Source organism: Puntigrus tetrazona, chromosome 25 (genome assembly GCF_018831695.1).
Source record: "Puntigrus tetrazona isolate hp1 chromosome 25, ASM1883169v1, whole genome shotgun sequence".
NCBI classification, from domain to species: domain Eukaryota; kingdom Metazoa; phylum Chordata; class Actinopteri; order Cypriniformes; family Cyprinidae; genus Puntigrus; species Puntigrus tetrazona.
This window is the reverse complement of record NC_056723.1, coordinates 16,435,832-16,455,832: the sequence shown is the minus strand read 5'-3', so window position 1 is coordinate 16,455,832 and position 20,001 is coordinate 16,435,832. Positions and strand designations below refer to the sequence as shown.

Sequence of the window (20,001 nt, the reverse complement as noted above, 5' to 3'; positions counted from 1 at the left end):
CAGATTCCTCCAGTTTTTTTTGTAAATGCAACAAGCATCTGTAGGTGTAAAATCAACAAAAGACAGGGCTATTTAACGTTGCATATGCACCATCTGCTGCCTGTCATCCTGTAAAAGCCATCAGACGCTGGCGGATCTGACTTGAGCTCCTAAAAGAGATGAGCAGAGTGAATGTTGCCCTGATGGACGTCTCTGACAGGTCTGATTGAGCAGCGGCGGGGCCCCGTATCTCCCGACAGATGTAATGATTGCAGGAACACGACGAATCAATTATTCCTAAAACAAGGCCAGGTCTGTGCATATAGACACGAATCGCCCAGGAGAAATCAAACTGGGATCGATGTGAATCTTGGCTGGATTTGACACGGATGATCTAACATCGTTTTGCTCTGCTTTCTGTTTTGAGATGCGTTAGAGGTAGATGAAAAATAGTGTAGTACACATACAGTAGGCCTATATAGTCGTTTTATAATATATTCTGCAGTTCAAGGAATTTTAAATGTTTTTTTAATGTGTGTTTGATGCTCATCAGGGCTGTGTTCATTTGATGACAAATACATTAATATTGTGAAAAATTATTGCAACGTCTAATATTGGTTTTCTGTTTTAATATACTTTAAAATGTAATTTATTTCTGTAACACAATGCGCAGAATTTTCATCAGGCTTTACTCCAGTCTTCAGTGTCACATGATCCTTCAGAAATCATTTTAATATGCTGATTTATTATCAGTGTTGAAACTGTTGTGCTGCTTCATATTGTTTCGGAAACTGTGACGCTTTTTTTTCAGGAGTCTTTGATGAATAAAGAGTTAAAAAACAACAGAATTTATTTAATTTCTTTTAAAATGTAATTTAATTTTACATTTCTTTAAGAAAAAAGACAACATTTCTGACCCCACACTTTTGAACGGTAGTATATATTGTAACTATATTTCGAAATATTACGTTATATAACAAAACATATATTTAAAAGTTGTTATCATGCGTTTTATTTATAATTTTGTAATTATGGTAATAATTGTGGATCCATTTAGTACATATAATATAAAAATTATTTATCATTAAAAAATGTGTTTAGCATTGAAAATTATTATTTGTGTGCTGTTTTTAATAATAATAATAAAATTAAAAGAAATTAAAAGATTATCCCATACATAATATAATAAACAATGCATATAAGAATTTAACAACATATAAAAACTATTATAATTTTATTTTATATATATATATATATATATATATATATATATATATATATATATATATATATATATGCTATAATATATTATATAAATATATTAAAATAATATTGATTTTTGATAAGAAATATACGTTTTACTACTAATTAATATTTTGTTATATTTTTATAATTACACACCTATTTAAAATGTCTACCTTTATTTTCATCAGGCAGGCTTCACAGACGAAAACTGGCCCAAAATGTACTGAAATGCTTTCCACGAACTCACAGATAAATCTCTCTGGACAAATTGAACGAGCACAGCCTTAAAACGCTAAACTGCATCCTCAGTCGAGCTAAAAGCTTTGAGCTTGGGTCTAGACTCCCCAGCGAACTGAATATAGCGGTATCGTTGTCCTGAACTGAAGCGACAGAGAAAAGAAAGCTCAGACCTTCTTCTGCGTCTCTCATCCTCTGCGCTGACAGACTGTCCTGGCCTGAGGTTTGCAGCAGCAGCCCACAGAAGGCCTTCATCACGGGGTGAGACTGGCTCACCTCGATCTTCAGGTAATGAGCGTAGCAGCGGTATCCTGCAGAGACGAGATGTCCAGAATCACACATCACAGTCACATTACATTTCTATTCCTAGAACTAAAAATCTGGCCTAAATCTAAATGGATGAGTCTTGTTTGATACCGCTGAGATTTATTATGTATATATAAATACACATGCATGTATATATGTACAATTATTATATATAATATAAATTATATGAATATAAAAACAGACACATTTCAAAATATATACTGTATGTGTGTGTATTTTTATTTACATAATATACACAGAACGCACATATATTATGTAAACAAACTACTTTGAATCGATTAATTGCAATTAATCATTTGACAGCACTAACTACAATATAATTATATATATATATATATAATATATACACACACATACAGTATATATATTAAAGAACAAATGATAGATGTTATATGCAAAATATATGTAGTAATTACAATACATACCAATATTTGTAAAAATAAATATACATACACATATACATATACATACATATATATATATATATACACATACACATATACATATATATATATATATATATATATATACATATATATATATATATATATATATATACAAATATATATATATATATATATATACATATATATATATATATATACATATACACATATTATATAAAAATAATATATATATATATATATATATATACGTATAAAATATTTATATACACGTGTAAATATTTAAACTAATAAATATATAGTAAATTTATAGTGTAAATATAAAATTTATGTATATAAAATATTTAATCTAATACAATCTAATGCATTTAAAAAGTGAATAAAATATTAATGTATTTTGTATAATTCAAATATTTGTATATTTGAAAATGTCTCAAATATTTTGTAAAGCATAACGAACGAATATTAAAAACGGATGATATACTCATTAAATGAGTGTTGCCCTGTAAAGCGGTACCTGGGTCGAACGTCTCGACGTTGCGGTTGAGAAGGCTGATATCCAAGCGTCCCAAGTGGACTATGTTGAAAAGGGCAGTGGTGACTATCCTCCAAATGCCCAATATAACACCAACCATGACATTAACCAGGAACAGCATGTAGCTGAGAAGAAACAGACTTCCTCTGTGGAGAGAAAAAACAATGATCCAAACTCTGGAAGTTTTTATACATCACATTACACTGATGTAATTATATAAGCACTGACTAATATGAATTAACTTCATGTACTTAAACGGTTTAGGGTTACTTAGATGTAATTATGAAAAACAGTTATTATAATAGTATGTAACGTGTTTATTGTCGGCCAATCTTTCATGGTCAGTAAGAGGCAGAACAGGTGTTTTTGTAATATCGTGTATGACGGCACCTGTTGTTCAGATCTCTCGTTCCTGCGTCCTTCTTGATGAACAAAAACCTGGAGGTCAGATGCTGGAGGAGCACGGCCAGGAACAGCATCAGCCAGAAGGGCCTTCAGAAGAGAGCAGGAGAGAGAGGACTGACAGGAGGCTTTAGCTGAGATCGGTGGCTTGCGGGGTCACGACCCTCAAGCCACGCTCATCATCTGAAGTCACTCACCACATGCTGCCGATAACGTGGAAGAGCAGGAGATTGGTGCCATAGAGGACAGGGATGATGACGAGGAAGACAGCGAACAGAATACAGATGAAGAACACCAGAGTCTGGATCACCATGCCTGGAACACGCACATAACACCACGTCAGTTAACATTAATGTTACATTATTTCATATGGTTTAATTGTTATAAAAACCGTGAATGACATAACGAAATGAAAACAAAATCATTAAATTAAACAATTAACAAAAAGTAATATATTGAAATATAACATAAAGGTATTTCTTTAAATATAAAAAGCAACCTGTAAAAAAAAAAAAAATTAATTAGACAAAAATAAAACATTATTCATAGGAATAGAACAAAATAAATAAAAGAAACAACAATATAATAAATACAATATATTTATTTACTTACAAACAACACAAAATCCACTTTCTCAAATGTGCCTGAAAGCACTTTATTTTAAATGTTTTTTTTGTTTGTTTGTTTTATCAAAACATACCTTACTCCATCTATGATGGATTTTTTGTCTTCTAACTATAAATTATATATTTAACATAGTAATAAAAATAATAAATAAATAAAATAAACTTCTTTATTAAGAACAGCACAAAAAATGATCCATTTCCTTACAAAAATAACCCAGAGCGCATCGTTTTACTTTTATTTATTCATTCAAATAAATGAAATGTGGTATGGAGAGAAATGTCCAAAAGAAAAATAAATCTAAAATGATCCAAGACTGTACTCTGCTACATTTAATTAAAATATTAGCTCATTAATTAAAAAAACTAGTTTGTCAGTTCACATTTAGTTTGTTCAGCACACACTGAGCAGGTGAAGTAGTCTTTAGATCGTGTCTCTCACACTGTTACAGTACAAGCAGCAGCCCTCACCGAGACAGATAAGGGCGGCCTGAGAGCTGGTGAAGCCCATCCAGCAGACCAGAGCGGGCCGGGACGGGCGCATGCTCCTGTGGCAGTTATACACACTAAACACGTCTCCTCTGTACAGTCCCTTCAGATTAGACCTGAGTGAACACACACACACACACACACACACACACACACACACACAGGTAACGAGGGCGTCTCTTTATGAAGAAGAAACTGATATGAAATTGCAGGTCGCAGAGTCAAACTGCCATTAATCACATTTAAAAACTCCATTTGAAAAGTCATTATTTTTAATATGCTATTCCTGACTGTAATTACCTCGTTCTCATTAGCCTAGTAAATTATTTTTCCCGTTTCACCTCCAGCTAGTCAGTTATGATAAAGTTATTAGTGATGCATTCACATATGTGCGTGAAGTCAGGAGACGCGCCAGCGATGAACAATAAAAAGATGAAATATATGTCAGCAAATCTTAGGGAAAATAATGGAAACAAAACGATAAATCAGTCGTGATTTATCGTTTGACAGCACTATTTAAGACGCATCTGCGTATGTGTACTGCAGCAGCTGGATGTGTGTGTGTGTGTGTGTGTGTGTGTCACCTGTGCAGGACCATGGACCTCATGAGCATGAGCAGATTGAGCAGACAGGACAGGGTCACCGCTGACAGATAGCAAACTGAAACAAACACAGTCACATGAGCCTCAAACACACTCTCACCGCCTCAGCACTTTCCGAGTCCAGCCACAGTTCAGCGGGCGGCTGTGCTGACCACTTCACTATTCCTCTGCTGATTTACAGGAGTATTCAAAGCCAAGAGAAAGTGATTTCTGAATCAATGCAAGCTCACATCGCTTATCGGGAGATCGCCGTTAAAGGGTTAGTGCACCCCAAAATGTCAATCCAAACCCGTGAGACCTTCATTCATCTTGGGACACAAAGTAAGATATTTTTTGATGAAATCGGAGCGATATCTGACCCTCCATAGACAGAAACACAGGTCTTACAGGTTTGGAAATGACTATATATACACTATATTGCCAAAAGTATTCGCTCACCTGCCTTTTGCTCACACATGAACTTAAGCGACGCCCCATTCCTAATCCACAGGGTTCAATATGATGTGGATACACACTTTGCAGCTACAACAGGTTTAGGAGTGTGTTTATGGGAATTTTTGACCATTCTTCCAGAAGCACATTTGTGAGGTCATACACAGATGTTGGACGAGAAGGTCTGGCTCTCGGTCTCCGCTCTGATTCATCCCAAAGGTGTTCTATCGGGGGTTGAGGTCAGGCCAATCAAGTTCATCCACACCAGACTCTGTCATCCATGTCTTTATGGATCTTGCTTTGTGCACTGGTGCACAGTCATGTTGGAAGTGGAAGGGGCCAGCTCCAAACTGTTCCCACGGGAGCATGGATTTGTCCAAAATTTCTTGGTATGCTGAAGCATTCAGTTTCTTTCACTGGAACTAAGGGGTCAAGCTCAGCTCCCACAAAACTTTACACTTGGGACAATGCAATCAGACGAGCACGGTTCTCCTGGCAACCGCCAAACCCAGACTCTTCCATCAGCGAGGAAATTTCACGACTGGACTAGTTGCACAGTAGGAATCCTATCACAGCTCCACGCTGGAATTCACTGAGCTCCTGAGAGCGACCCATTCTTTTACAAATGTTTGTAAAAAGTGCTAGGTGCTTGATTTTATACACCTGTGGCCATGAGAGTGATTGGAACAACAGATTCGGATTATTTGGATGGGTGAGCAGATACTTTTGGCAATAACACATAATAAACATACATAATAAATATATGCAACACATATACATTATGTAAACAAAAACAGTTTTGAATGAGATTAATCGCAATTAATCATTTGCAACACTTACAATGAGACAAAACAATGAATAAATGCATGCACAAAAATATATTCAATATATATATTTCAATATATAATAAATACAATAATAAAAAAATATACATTGAATATATTGTGTATTTTTAGAATGTAATGTTGAAATTTATATTAAATTAAATTAGTTGAACTTTAAAGTTTTCTGACCCATTTTGACCAATACAGTGTATTGTCCTGAATTGTACGGGACAGTCCTGGAATTATGGATATTATAATATAGAGTGTAATAATGTAAATCACATCCAAGTCCTAAGTATGAGAATGACTCACTTTCCACACACCACAGATAGTAGACTACAATCCTGACCACCTCCTGACGGTCATCTGACAGGATGATATTGAAGCCGGCCAACAGGAAGGCGATGTTTTCGTCGACTCCTCTGCGGACGATGTGTAGAGTGGGCAGCACGCCTGCCACCAGTAAGAGCGCCATCTAAGACATTCACAAGAACAGAGGTGGCCTTCAAATCGATCGAACGCACGCGAATGAATACTTTTAGACTGAAATAACTCTTATAACGGGGCTGGCTTGTTGGAGCGTTTACCTGATAAAGCGCGATGAATGACACAACCACAGAGATCGCCAGTTTCAGAGGGAACCTAAAAACTGAGGGAGAAGAAATTCAATTACAGTAAATTAATAGAATCAAGGCTTTTGAAGAGTTTGGGGTTGGCAAGTCTCTTATGCTCACCAAGGCTGCTTTTATTTGATCAAAAATAGAGTAAAAATGCGAAAGTATTATTACATTTAAAATCACTCTGTTCTATGTGAATATATTTTAAAATGCTATTTATTCCTGTGGTTAAAGCTGCATTTTCAGCACCATTGGTCCAGTCTTCAGGGTCACATCTATATGTAAAATAACATGCATTTTATATGATCCCTCTTATTTTGGTAAAACAATTAACATTTTGCAGATTCTGAAGGGGGGATGTAGACATTTGAGCTCAACTGTACATATTTTTGATGCATTTTTAAATGTTATTTTACCATCCTCTGGCGTGTAGATGTAAGACTTGGCAGCATCTCGGAGTCTTTCAAACAGTTTGGGTTTTGATGCAATGGAACTGCAACAGCAAGAGTCAAAAACAACAATAAGAAATTACATGAAAATAATAACCCTCATATTCTTTCGAATGCACGATTAAACATAATAGATGGTTTCTTATAGGTTCAGTTGCCTTTTACAAAGCGACTTTTAATGGGATTGGAAGCTGCAACCCTAATGACTTGATATCTGAGGTCTGTCTATATATACACCTTACTCCATATTCCGTCCTACATTATCAATGCATATTTCTCTCCGTTGCACTGCGTTCCTATGCAGACTATATCATACCGACATACTTTCCTCACATTGCTCACGGGACTATAATCAATGACATTTCAGATGCTCGGTGCATTTTTGCATGAATAAGATCAGCATCTGTACAGTACAGACAGACTGAATGGCATTAGCTCATGATTCCAACTCTGGGGCAAGCGGCGGATCGCTATCTACCAATCTTTGCATAAGTCAGTTTATAGTAGGTGTGATTTACCACCAGTCAATGGAAATGAGGAAGGAAATAGTCTATATCCCGTCTGACTGGCTATTGTGCAGTGGACCGATGCTATAATAGAGGTTGCTTCACCTTTCCTTGCCTTCATTGCAATCAAATTCCACTCAATTAGCAAAAGGGTTTAAGAAGATTAGTTCACATTGCAGTATGCCAAGCATTTTAATATGCTACAAAATAGGGCCTGGAATGTTTTATTATTTAAGCGTTATTTCATTTTTTTGGGTAAAAAAAAAAATAATTTTATAAATTTTTATTCATAAAGTGTTTCATGATCATTTACATTAAGTAATAAATACATTTTTATAATATTTACTATAATTTTATAATAATATAAATATATTTAATACATTACGGTTATTAAGTGATTCAGTCAACATTTGTAAAAATGTATATTTATATTCTTATATTTTATATTATATACAAATATACTGAAACGTATATGCATAAATTTCTCTTAAATATATACATGCATGGGATTGTATTTATATATACAATGAATATACACATTATATATAAACAAAACATTTATTTTGGACTAAAAATAGTCAGTCGAAATAAACAGTAATGTGAAACTCAGAAGTTTACAATATTTAAGAAAAGTATCAGCTCACTGACTGAAATTCTTACTAAGGGTTACTAATATAATTTCTGCTCTTTTTAGATTCTCGGACCTTTGGGTTAGTGCATAACGTAAGTGTGCATCACCTGATTTTGTTGGCCTTTTTCTTCTTGAGAATCTTTTTCACGTAATCTCTGTAATAACTGCTGCTGAGGTCCTGCAAGAAAGGAAAAAAAATAGCATTCATTCTGTTCATGCTGATATGAATCTTTAAACGACATTTCTCGAAAATAGAAACTGTCTATCATGCAGCGTGACGTGACTAAAAGTTTGCTTGTCGTTTTGTTAATTAAAAAAAACTTATCTAGATTTGTTTACTCGCGTGTGTTATGAGGGGATCGCTCCTCTCTTATTTCATCCAAATGTTTTCGTCATAGCGATTATAGCTGAATAACACTGGTATTGTGCGTTTCCTATAAGAAAACAACACTGTGTTTGTGTAATATGCCCTGTGAGTCAAACATAACCCAATCCCACTGAGCTGCTTACAATGATTAGAGCTCTGGAATGCAGGTGCGAGTTTACAAACTCCCCTCTTGCCTTTCCATGCTGCTAAGTCCCTTCATTATGAATTAACACAGCGGTGCTTAACTGGCGGGTCGTGACCCGAAAATGGGTCACAGGTCTGTTGTAACGGGGTTGCATAGCAGGAAAAACAACGTTCAGTACAAACTGATCAATAAGAGTGAATGATAAAAGAAAAATGCCAATTGTTCATAATGGTTTAATGTGGCTGTCAAACAAATCTTCTTAATATATGTGTGTGTGTGTGTTCTGCGTGTATTTATTATGCATGAATCAATACACACGTTTTGAAAATGTTATTTTTTATTTTATATTTCTAATAATAGAATGATATGAATAAATATTTTTAACATATATTTTATTTTTACACATAAACCAAAACTTTTATTTTGGATGTGATTAATTGTTTGACAGGACTGATATACACACTGTGTGTGTGTGTGTGTGCGTGTATAAAAATATGAATTTTTGAGGGAGCTGTACAACATGATTATTCCACGATCTGAGCTAACCTCGTTTTTCAAATATTAAGCACAGAAGCAGTAAAAAAAAAAATTGATAATGCAAAATTATGCTTTAATTATATTAGATTATGCCACAATTTCACTTTTTTAAATTTATATTTCTCTGTAGTAATCTTTTATATATTATCTCTATATTTGTTATGATATCAGAAGATTTTAGACTTTTTATAACTTTTGGGGAAATTATGTGTCAAAATAAGCATGAAATAATGTTTTAGCGTTTATAACGTCATTCTATATATATATATATATAAAAAAATTGACTAGTACTTAACAAATCAATAAGTAAATTAATAATAATTTTTTGTTATAAATCAAATGATTAAAACCACATGGTTTGAAGTATAATGGCAAAGAATATGAAACGTTTTGCATTAAACCTTTATGGTTTTGATGCTTAAAACCCTTTTTTCATCCTTGACCCATTTAATATATATTATTTCATCTTTTTAACATCTTTTGGACAGTCGTACCTCAGAGGCGTTGCTGGTGTCTGTGTTCTGTAAGCCTTTGAACAGAAGCAGAGGATACTGGAAACTAAGGAAAGCCAGACAAGCGATCTGAGGAAGGCTGCTGAACAGCACATAGTACTTATAGATCTGCAGACAAAGAGAAAAACAGACCAATCAATGTCAAATAACCTCAAATGTTTGCAATCCTTTGTCTGGCTGCATCACCCACCCATTTCCAGTGTAAATCAATCTCGCTCTTATATCACGCTTTCGGTGAGAACCAGTTGTTGCAGTTGGATTCTTTAGTTTTTGTTTGTAGCAGGCAGTACCATCAAACTAAACTAGAATCATTCGTTTCATTGTGCATCTCGTGTAACGTGGCACTTTTTCCTCGGGTTCTGACAGAAACTAAAGGGATTAACTGAAGGGAAGCTCCGCGGTGAGATCCCGAGAAGCAGAACGAATTGTTTTGAGGTTTGACCGTTCGTTTAGCAGACGGAAGGACAATGAGAACAAAACGGACGGCCGAGGGGATAAGGTTAAAGAACTTAAGCTGCAACAGAAAAGTTCCTGCAAGTCTTATTCAGCACACAGTGGGAAAGTGCAGTAAACTACGTTTGGTGGTGTTTCAGATCTGTGTGCTCATCGTACCTGTGGTGTTTTGGGACAGTCCACTTTCTGCCAGACCAGAACTCCGAAGTGCGTCCACGACAGCAGGCTGCCCAAGACGTAACCCACCTTGTTATGCAGCGTACCGCAGGCCAGAAGAGGGTAGTACAACGCGGGGTAGTACAGCAGAGCCAGGATCAGCCAGAACTCTACAGACGCACAGAACAAAATAATACAACCTCTCTGCTCTCAGACAGAACCGGCCTTAACCTAAAAGGTCTATATTTGCTTTTAAACAGTGATGAAGCCCAGCGGATAAAGCTGAATGGTTGTAAACTAGTTAAACTACACAGTATATATATATATATATGTATGTGTGCTAAACAATTTATTCTGGATGCGATTAATCAGAGGGCACTAATAAGTTGTATGTAAAAGAGGGCCATCAACAATAACGGACGTATTGGTCAAAAGCAGCAAACGGTTAGATAACACAAACCTGTTTGCTAGAGAATCAAAAATGTAGGCGATAATCCAATTACAAAACCCAAATAAGAAGGACTAGCAGTTCAGAGAAGAAAAAAAAGATCAGGTAGGGTGCTACTTTTCATCCTCTTGTGTGAACTGAGCCTAGTTTGGATAGCTGCCATCCGGTGAATAGAGCGAGTGTTCATTTGATAGCGCCGGTGAAGGGTGAGCCACGACACCCCTCCAACCCGATGAGGAAGAAGTTCCCAAACTCTTTGGTGGCCGGAAGCCTTTGATTTACATTATGACAGAAAACTAGAACTAGAAAGAAGTAGTATCTTCGTAGCATTAACATAAATGATCATCCCTGACTAAACTATTTTAAGCCCACACTCAACTTCATTTCTCGTGGGATTCGAACCAACAACCTTCTGTTTGCTAGTCCTGAGTCTTAGCTATTTTAACGACCTAAGCTCACGGTCTGAAGCATACGCCGCAGGTAATTACAAAAAATGACAAAAAAAAATGTCCGTGTGTAATAAGCCAATCAGAGTATCACCTCCCATTCCCTTGCGCAAAGGCTGAACGCTTCAAAAGCACATAAAAAAGAATAATCTTTTACATCGTAATCATTTTTATTATTTGGCATGTTTGTGATCTGCTGTGAGTCCCTGTGTGTGAGTAACAGCTTTTAAATAAGGTTCATTAGTTAACATGAACTAAGACTAAACGATACGGTTAACTTCAGCATTTAATAATGCATTATTAAAATCACAAGTTGGGCTTGTTAACAGTAGTTGATGCATGAGTAATTATATGAAGTGCTCTTTAAATAAAAAAAAAAAAAAACTCATTGACTTTAGACATCCACTGGATGTGAAAATAATAAGACTGAAACTAGCAAAAAACACTTGCATCCCACCTCTGTATCTGATCTAGGCCCCTCGACCATAAAACTACACATAAAAACTACACATAAATACTGGCATAATCACACTATAAATGCATTTCAGGTCTTCACAGAGCACTAAATCTTGTCAACATACCTTTGTTCGTGACGTCTTTAGTGAAAGGAAGCGGATGGTGACTGAGGACCATTCCAAGCAGCTTGCAGAAGAGAACGCCATACACAGCTACAGCAAGGCCTTTGTGTTGTGTGTGGTCTAAAAAGTTTACCGGGCTGAGGAAAACATAATTATAAATAATGAACATGATAGGTCATGATCACCGCGTGGCTAAAATGGTCTGACGCTGATTTGAGCGTGATTTACTGACCTGAGTAAACCTGTAAGTCCCCGCTGATTGTCACCCAGCTTCTGTCGTCTGGCCAGGATGGCGAGAACCAGCATGACCACCAGCTTTGGACATAAAGAGAGGGCGTTTTGTCAGTCTTACATCCTCTGAAGACCCACCAGAGGCCGACGCAGCTGGGACTTTGACCCTTTATTAACCCCTTCTGCATCACAGCTTCTCGGTTCAAATGAAACCACAGACCCCTATGAAACAAGGGCAGAGCCCATTTCCAAAGACGCTGCGTGTGTTTCTGGTGTGAGTAAGTGCGTTATCAGAGAGCACAGGCGTGGGATCAGTGGTCTGCAGTGACCTTTAACACTTTTAGGAAGTGTCATGGCCCCATGTGGAAGAGGTCATCTTTGGCCATCATAGTCGATCAGCATATGGCTTTTTGTGTAAATATCAAAGGGCCAGGAACTCAGTGGGACGTCTGGAAGTTACAAATGATCTGAGTCGGTTTGAAATGTTTAAGATAAATTACTGCGACAGAACTATGAAATATCGCTGTGGTTAATGTATTACTGTTAACAGTAAAACCACAAAATAATTGTTTATTTACAACTTCCTTAAAAAGACAACCTCAAAACAAAAACGCAGAAATATGCAAAAAGTTATTTGATTTCAGCTAGTTGCCAAGTCAATGAAAACTTAATAAAAAAAAAAAATAAATTATATATATATATAGATATTGCTAAAGGATTTTCAGCGTCTAAAAATAAAATAAAATAAAAATTAATTCTACTAATCCAAAATAAGGACTTATTTTACAAAATATTTACTCAAGATAAATAGTTTATCCAAAGGTCATTTTTTTTTACAGAAGGGTACATCTTAAAATATCAAAATATTGTCTGCTTAATCCTAGCCAATGCATGTATGTCTATCACCAGTATGAAAATCAAAAAAAATTAATAAACGTTTAAAAAACACAACAGAGCATGAAGAAGTCAGTATGTCTCATCTTTAGGGAACTCACAGATATTGCAGCAATGCATATGTGGAAGAGGCCTTCGTCAGCGGTTGGGTCACATGGTGGGATAACTCTGAAAATTTCACAAACACAGAGTATTTATCATAAGCTGGTGAGATCCAGGCCGATTACTCAGCCTTCATGCGCTCCCTTCCTCCCCTCCGTTCCCAAGCAATAGACCATTACTAACAAGCGCACTTCTACCCGACCTTTTCGAGCGCAGATTATTCGTTTAAAGCGATTGTTGTAGGTAATGTGACTGACGAGAAACGTCAGCACGCGACCCCCCCTCACGCTGAACTGAAATGCTGGGGTTGAACTTACGACTGCTGAAGATGATGAATGATAGAAGAAGCTCGGAGGTGAATGAAAAGATCCTGATTGTGTTTGGTTGGAGGAGGCTAACGTGTGATCTACTGAAGTAACTCTAGATTCACAGTTTGGTGTCTTGTTACCTAAAATCCAGCCAAAAAGTCTCTTGTATATGTGAAAAGAGCCGAAGATGAGATCAAAGTCAGAAAATCTCTACGTGAATCGCAGTGATGGATGTGTATATCACTTTCAGCAGAAATATGTTTGCACACCTGTAGACTTGGAACCGTATAAATGTTCTGGATAGTGCGTTATGAGATGGCAACAAACTATACGATGAGCAGCAATAAAGATAATATCTAATGAATATCTGATGACCTTAACCATGTTATCTATCTGAAATCACAGAAGTTAATGTCTAAACCCAGGGAACCCATCAATGCATTTTTTATCATTATTTAAACACCACTTTTTTATTTTTTAAATAAACTAAATTATAATACAAAAACTAAATATATATATATATATATATATATATATATATATATATATATATATATATATATATATATATATATATATATATATATATATATATATATACACACAATGAATTTTTACTTGTATGTGTGTCTGTGATATTTTTAATATTTGTTATTTGTAAAATGTATTGAACTTACAAGTTATAATGATGCAAAATGACAAATATTCATAATTTAAATTTTTTTATTCAAGATTTTCATAATTTTATTTGTTATTAATTGTTATTAAAAAGAATATAAATCTAATATACATATCTGTGTGTATTATACAAGATTTAAACAAAGATTTAAATATACATTAAATATAAAATTATCAAATTCAATTTAAACTTAATTTAAACTGAACTATATATGATTATGGTTATACACACATACATATATATATAAACCATTTACATTGTTTTTAATATTTGTTAATTATTGTTTGTCATGTTATAGAATTGATACATTTTACATATTAAATTATTTTGAAACAAAATATATATTTATTTTGGTTTTTTCATACATTTTTTCCCCCACTCAAAACACAACAAAGCTTTGATTTCATTTGACAATTTACCATAACGAATCATTCATAAGACACAAATCAAGAGTACTTACTCGACGGGAGGTTTGGTGGGCAGTGCGTTTTCGTACCAGTCCGAGTAGTCGTAGTCGTCTTTCACAGTTTCTGCACTCATGGTGCCAACCTACAGATGAAACAGAAGTTTCAATGAGCTCCAATAACTTAGACAGCAGTCTTCCACACTCCTGTGAGACACAAAATCGTTCAGTTTTTGTCCCTGAAGTCTCCTCTTGTTCAGGTGCACCGTTAACACCGCGGCTCAGAGCTGTGAGGAGCAATGTGACGGGTCCCTTTCTGCAGCATGCCAACCCAAAACGTCTTTGCTTCAGCTTGGATCTCCTTTTCAGATGGGGGATTACCACCTCGCTGAAAACCAGGAGAGAGAGAAAGGGGGGTGTGAAAGCAGTCCAGAGAGAAGTTTTCTCTCCCGCCACCTGTAGTTCAGAAGGATTAGGTGGACTTCCAAGGGCTGCTACTGTGAGTCTGGACTTATAAAACAGACCGGTAGTGTGTGGGGGCCGAATGCTGACATATTCCACCGTGATAACAGGGAAATTCATGTTCCAGTTATCAGGTGGAGATTCCCAAGGCTGACTCGGAGAGTGAGGTATAAGGAAGTTATTTCCATGAACCACACACACGTACTGACGCATGTGTGAGGAATCAAGAAGGACGCAGCACAGGTTATGCTTCATAAAGCGCATTCCATTCGTTACGACTGCACAATTTTATCTACCAGAGATAAAATTATTTCAAACTGATATTCTGAGTCTTTTTTGTCTTAAAATTATTAATCGCATCTGAAATAAATGTTGTTTTTTCACATATGTGTATTGTGTATACTTATGTATATATACTCAAAACATATTTTGAAAACAATTATGTATATTCGTACTAGTGCTGTAAAAATATAAACGAATCATGATTAATCACAAAAATAAGTTTCCATAAGTTTCCATAATATATATATATATATATATATATATATATATATATATATATATATATATATATATATATATATATATATATATATACACACACAACATTTTTCTTAAATATATGCATGTTTTTGTAAGTATATATATATACATATAAACTGTACACATACATACAACATGTAAGCAAAAACCTTAATTTTGGAAGTGATTAATCACGATTATCGTTTAAAGTGTTTTTAAGATGCCTGAGCCTACTTGTTTGTCACTTTTTTGTAGATTTCATCACTGAAACCTATATTTAAGCTTTGAAAGAAGGCACAAACACCAACCAACCAACAACAGCATAACAGTGGACAAAAAATCACTCGAAACGCAGGCCAGCTTGCCTTTTTCATTTCACTTTACAAGACGTCGGCTCATGGACCGGAGTGGTGTGGATTATTGTCTCACTCCGACGGCACCCATTCACTGCAGAGGATCCACTGTGTGCTAACCTGAAATCTTGAATTGCCTGAAAGCGAGTACATTTAAATAAAAAGGTGTGTTGCCACACCCCCTAAATAACCACGCCCCTTCTTTAGTATGAGGGAACCTGGAAGTTTTCGCAACCTTCGGCTGCATTGTTGCCCTCATTATGCTGGGATTAGAGTCAAAGACGGTTAAGAAAAGCTCCAAAAATCCATTTATAACAATGTCGAGAACCTGAGAAAGGGCAAAACTTCACGAACCGCATTCGTGGAGACAAAAACAAAGCAGGATTTACAAACAAAGGGCGCGGAACAAAGAATGCTTTGAAGAGCTTGGATTACATCATGGAAGTGTGCCTGAAAGCTTGCTTATATCTGGTTCGGAGAAGGTCAACGGTGGACACGACGCATCTAATTTCCAAATAATTTAAGATTATGAAACCTACCTGGATCTACCCGAGAGGTATAAGGCTTTTCCGAACTTTGACTATCCTATCTTTCCTCTCCTATTTCAAACAACCCAATGCAGCCATTCCCGAAAAAAAGAAGATACAGTGCGCCATTCACTGAAGACCTGAACCATCTCACGACTCTATTTATTTCCCTAATGAGTCAGCCTGACACACGTAGAAGCTTGATCCGTGTAATATCCCTCCTACAGCTACATTCACAGCGTCACATACGTGCTGTCGTAACAGACGAGCCCAACACAATTACACCGTTCCCCACGTGGGTGGCCTTTGAAGCGGTGTAGGTTCGTTCTGGCACAGTCAAACCTAAATGGGATCCTGTCAGTGTCGCGGGCTCCTGACAAGGATGAAACCGATTAAAGAGGCAACGCCATTGAGCGCAAGGCCCAAGATGGATGCTGCCTGTAATGACTTCATAGGAGCCACCATCACTCAAGGGCTCTGGGGACGACCTCCAGTCACCATTTACCATGAAAACAGTCTCCATGGTGCTGTGCCATTGACGGCGAAGCTTTTAGTGGAAGATAAAGAAGGCCAGGTGACAGACGAGACTGCCGTTGCGTTAGCTGGCGATGAATTTCGTGGAGAAGAGATGCAGCTGGAGTTAATAAAGATAGAGCACATAAGTAACGAATTATGAAAACTGAAAATGGCGCATCTAAACACGATCATTACTCCATGATGGTGGATCAAGCAATATAACAATAACATGGCAAATGTAGACATTATGCACATAACATAAATTACGTATTAAAACCGATTTCGAATGCAGCAAGACAGCACTAATGATATATTTGTTGAAATGATTAAATAGCCTCCCCCCCCCCAATAAAACGTGCTAAATCGCATGTACTGGATACAATAGAAATGAAGAAAGAAAAAATTCTTGTGCCGACCAAAGTCATTTCAACACATATGATGTCATAATTATGCCTTTAATAATTAATATAAAATAAAGTGATGGAAAAGGAAACTATATGCTACATCAGTTATTCTCAGGTTCATATGGTGTTCTGGAAAAATAACCACAGGTGTAGAAAGAAAATGGTTTCAACAGTAAGTAGGCTGAATATCTATTTTATGTTCATTTGCATTATATATATATATATATATATATATATATATATATATATATATATATATATATATATAGCCTACTTGCTAAAACAATACTGCCGTTACTACAGCCTAATGCTTTATAGTTTATATCCTTGCAAAATATAAACTATATTGTTGGATATCCAACTTTAGGCCTATAGCGAATTTCAGTAACTTGACTTGTTAAATCACACAGAAATTTAATTTGTAACTTAGGCTATTCTGTACAAAATATGTGTGGTATAAATTAAAGACTAGAATAAATCTATTGTCTTGACCCTTGTCGAAACGCAATTTCCAACGCTAAACTAGCCGGCGCCGAGTTTTTCCTCAGAGACTTTTAGCATGTTGCTATGCAGTTGCTAAGGTGTGTGTGTGTGTGTGTGTGTGAGAGAGAGAGATACAATCAAACTCAACTAACTAGTTCTCAACGAGGCACATGTGGTTTGTTTCACCCTAAAATGTTGTTAATTTGTTTTCGCCTGTTAACAGCACGTGCGTGCGGAGGTTAACGTTGGCAAGGTCACGTTATCACCAATAACGGATTTTTAGTAAGCACGCAATTTTATTAATTGGGTTTTTTTTTCCAATGGCACGCGTGAAATACTCATTTATTTGGATAACTCACCATCTCCCGACCTCAGACGAAAAAACGCTCACCTGACACGCACACGCGTGCGCGCGCTGCACGTAACACGTTTACGGACGGTTGCGTGAACTGAACCGATTCATCCCGCCGTGCATCTTCGGTGCGTCCATACAAGACCAATCTCATCATGCAACCGTTTATGATTTGAAAGAGCTTTTCTTCTAAATAGCCAGTGTGTGTATATTTACAGTGCATTTTTATAGCATGCACTATTTACTTATTTCTTTATTATTTGTGAAGGTTTTACTTGTAGTTTATAACTTCCCAGTAGTTTACTCACACACAAAAAAACGAAGTACTAAATCGCACAAAACTATGACTATGATTAAATTATGAGTGACTCCTTACCTTGATCCCAAGATAAAAATTCACAAAGTTTCGGTCCCACCTTGAGACCCTTTGCAATGTGCAAATTCCTGTATATCCAGGTTTCTTCACTTTACAGCTTTGCAATCATATGTTTGGTGTTTTGAATGAGGTTTTGCATACACACTGCGCGCCGTCTCTGCAGACTTTGACCCTTCTGTGCAGTGGCCACAATATCTCGGTAACGAACTTCGGAAGAAAAAAGACACAAGGAAAGTGCTGTTGTAAGATAGGACACCTCTTGGCTGAAGTTCAGCGCAGTGGCCTTTGATCACTGATACGAAACATCAAGGGAAATTGATACATGTTTTGCTCTGCGTTCACACAGTAAAGCAGGAAAGCGTATTGCAAACCAAACGGAAACATTTGTATTTTATGGCTAAAGCCGCCGATGCACACACGCATAAACATGAGGCGTATACCATAGGATGAAGCTTTATAATGCTTTTCATTGACAATAACATCTTTATGATAATCTATAGCAACAGAACTAAACTTAGATATGCTCTGTATGTTCTATGTGCAGGACAAACAAGCTGCAGCGCTCTAATTGGATTCTAATTAACATGAATTTCCTCGCTGCGTTTGTTTGTCTTTATCTTCTCTCATTATGCAGTGAGAAGGGATCAGGATTGAAGACAAGGAGCTGGATTTTGTGAATGTATGGTTTAATTAGGTTGGTGAGTATCAGCTGGTTTTGGCATGAGAGAATCATTTACTTGAAGATTCTGGGTCCAGGGTCTGAGACTCGAAGATGGAGGTGTTTTGGAGGTTTATTTTTATCCTAATTGTGGCTTCCCAAGTTTGTCTTTGCTTTATTCAGCGGTAGGTCAGTTTTAGAGCCACAATAGTCTTCAGTTGGTCAATTACATTATGGAATTTTTTTTGTTCACAAATACAAAAAAATGACATTTTTACATATGAATTAAATGCACAGCTTCCATCTTTTGAATTTATGAATTGAGATTCATCTTATTTTTTTTCCTCTTGCATAAAGAAAAAAAAGGTCAGGGTGGAATAACTTTGCTAATAGCGAAAAACAACTCTTTAAATAAAACACATTTTGAAAAGAAAATCATCAGTATTAGTACTTTTATTTCATGTGGTTCAACCAACATGCAGCTACATGCAAAAAAAAACAAAAAAAAAACATGACAGATCATTTAATGACAAGGCAAGGTTAGTCAAGGTTGTAAAATGTCATGTGGTGCAACTCGCAGAAAATGTAATTGGGTCAAAGACTTTAAGATGAGGAATTTTACAAAAATTGATTTTATGTATATATAAAGCACATTAAATGCGAGCAAAGTACTTTTAAAATTCCGACTTGTACGAATTAAGAAATATAAAACAATAAGAGAGCATATAAAATCTTACTGTGTGAATGAATGAAAAACATTCTTGATGACAAATGGGCAAAACCTAGG

The 20,001-nt window shown here is 36.0% G+C and overlaps 2 protein-coding genes across 4 annotated transcripts in view; one reads left to right on the top strand and one right to left on the bottom strand.

Moving 5' to 3' along the window:
• Window positions 1-578, top strand: part of LOC122330715 (cytochrome c oxidase assembly protein COX19-like) — a 2,094-nt gene extending 1,516 nt beyond the window's left edge. The window contains exon 3 of the mRNA XM_043227962.1: window positions 1-578. This exon is cut by the window's left edge and continues 1,038 nt beyond it. The gene's annotated coding sequence lies outside the window, so the exon portion shown is untranslated.
• LOC122330714 (receptor for retinol uptake stra6) overlaps window positions 1-18,739 on the bottom strand; it is a 22,469-nt gene extending 3,730 nt beyond the window's left edge. The window contains exons 1-17 of one of the 3 annotated variants that reach the window (XM_043227960.1): window positions 18,557-18,739; window positions 14,619-14,949; window positions 13,171-13,237; window positions 12,177-12,259; window positions 11,948-12,081; window positions 10,476-10,642; window positions 9,846-9,971; window positions 8,410-8,480; window positions 7,133-7,209; window positions 6,687-6,748; window positions 6,412-6,574; window positions 4,826-4,901; window positions 4,224-4,357; window positions 3,327-3,444; window positions 3,118-3,219; window positions 2,710-2,873; window positions 1,635-1,772 (exon numbers count right to left, since the gene is read on the bottom strand). In XM_043227960.1, the coding sequence (XP_043083895.1) occupies window positions 1,635-1,772; window positions 2,710-2,873; window positions 3,118-3,219; window positions 3,327-3,444; window positions 4,224-4,357; window positions 4,826-4,901; window positions 6,412-6,574; window positions 6,687-6,748; window positions 7,133-7,209; window positions 8,410-8,480; window positions 9,846-9,971; window positions 10,476-10,642; window positions 11,948-12,081; window positions 12,177-12,259; window positions 13,171-13,237; window positions 14,619-14,698 (1,762 nt within the window). In that variant the 5' untranslated portion in view covers window positions 14,699-14,949; window positions 18,557-18,739. Of the gene's footprint in view, window positions 1-1,634; window positions 1,773-2,709; window positions 2,874-3,117; window positions 3,220-3,326; window positions 3,445-4,223; window positions 4,358-4,825; window positions 4,902-6,411; window positions 6,575-6,686; window positions 6,749-7,132; window positions 7,210-8,409; window positions 8,481-9,845; window positions 9,972-10,475; window positions 10,643-11,947; window positions 12,082-12,176; window positions 12,260-13,170; window positions 13,238-14,618; window positions 14,950-18,187; window positions 18,212-18,556 lie in introns of those variants that run through there. The other 2 variants (XM_043227961.1, XM_043227959.1) reach the window with 2 other exon arrangements.
• Window positions 18,740-20,001: the final 1,262 nt, after the last annotated feature.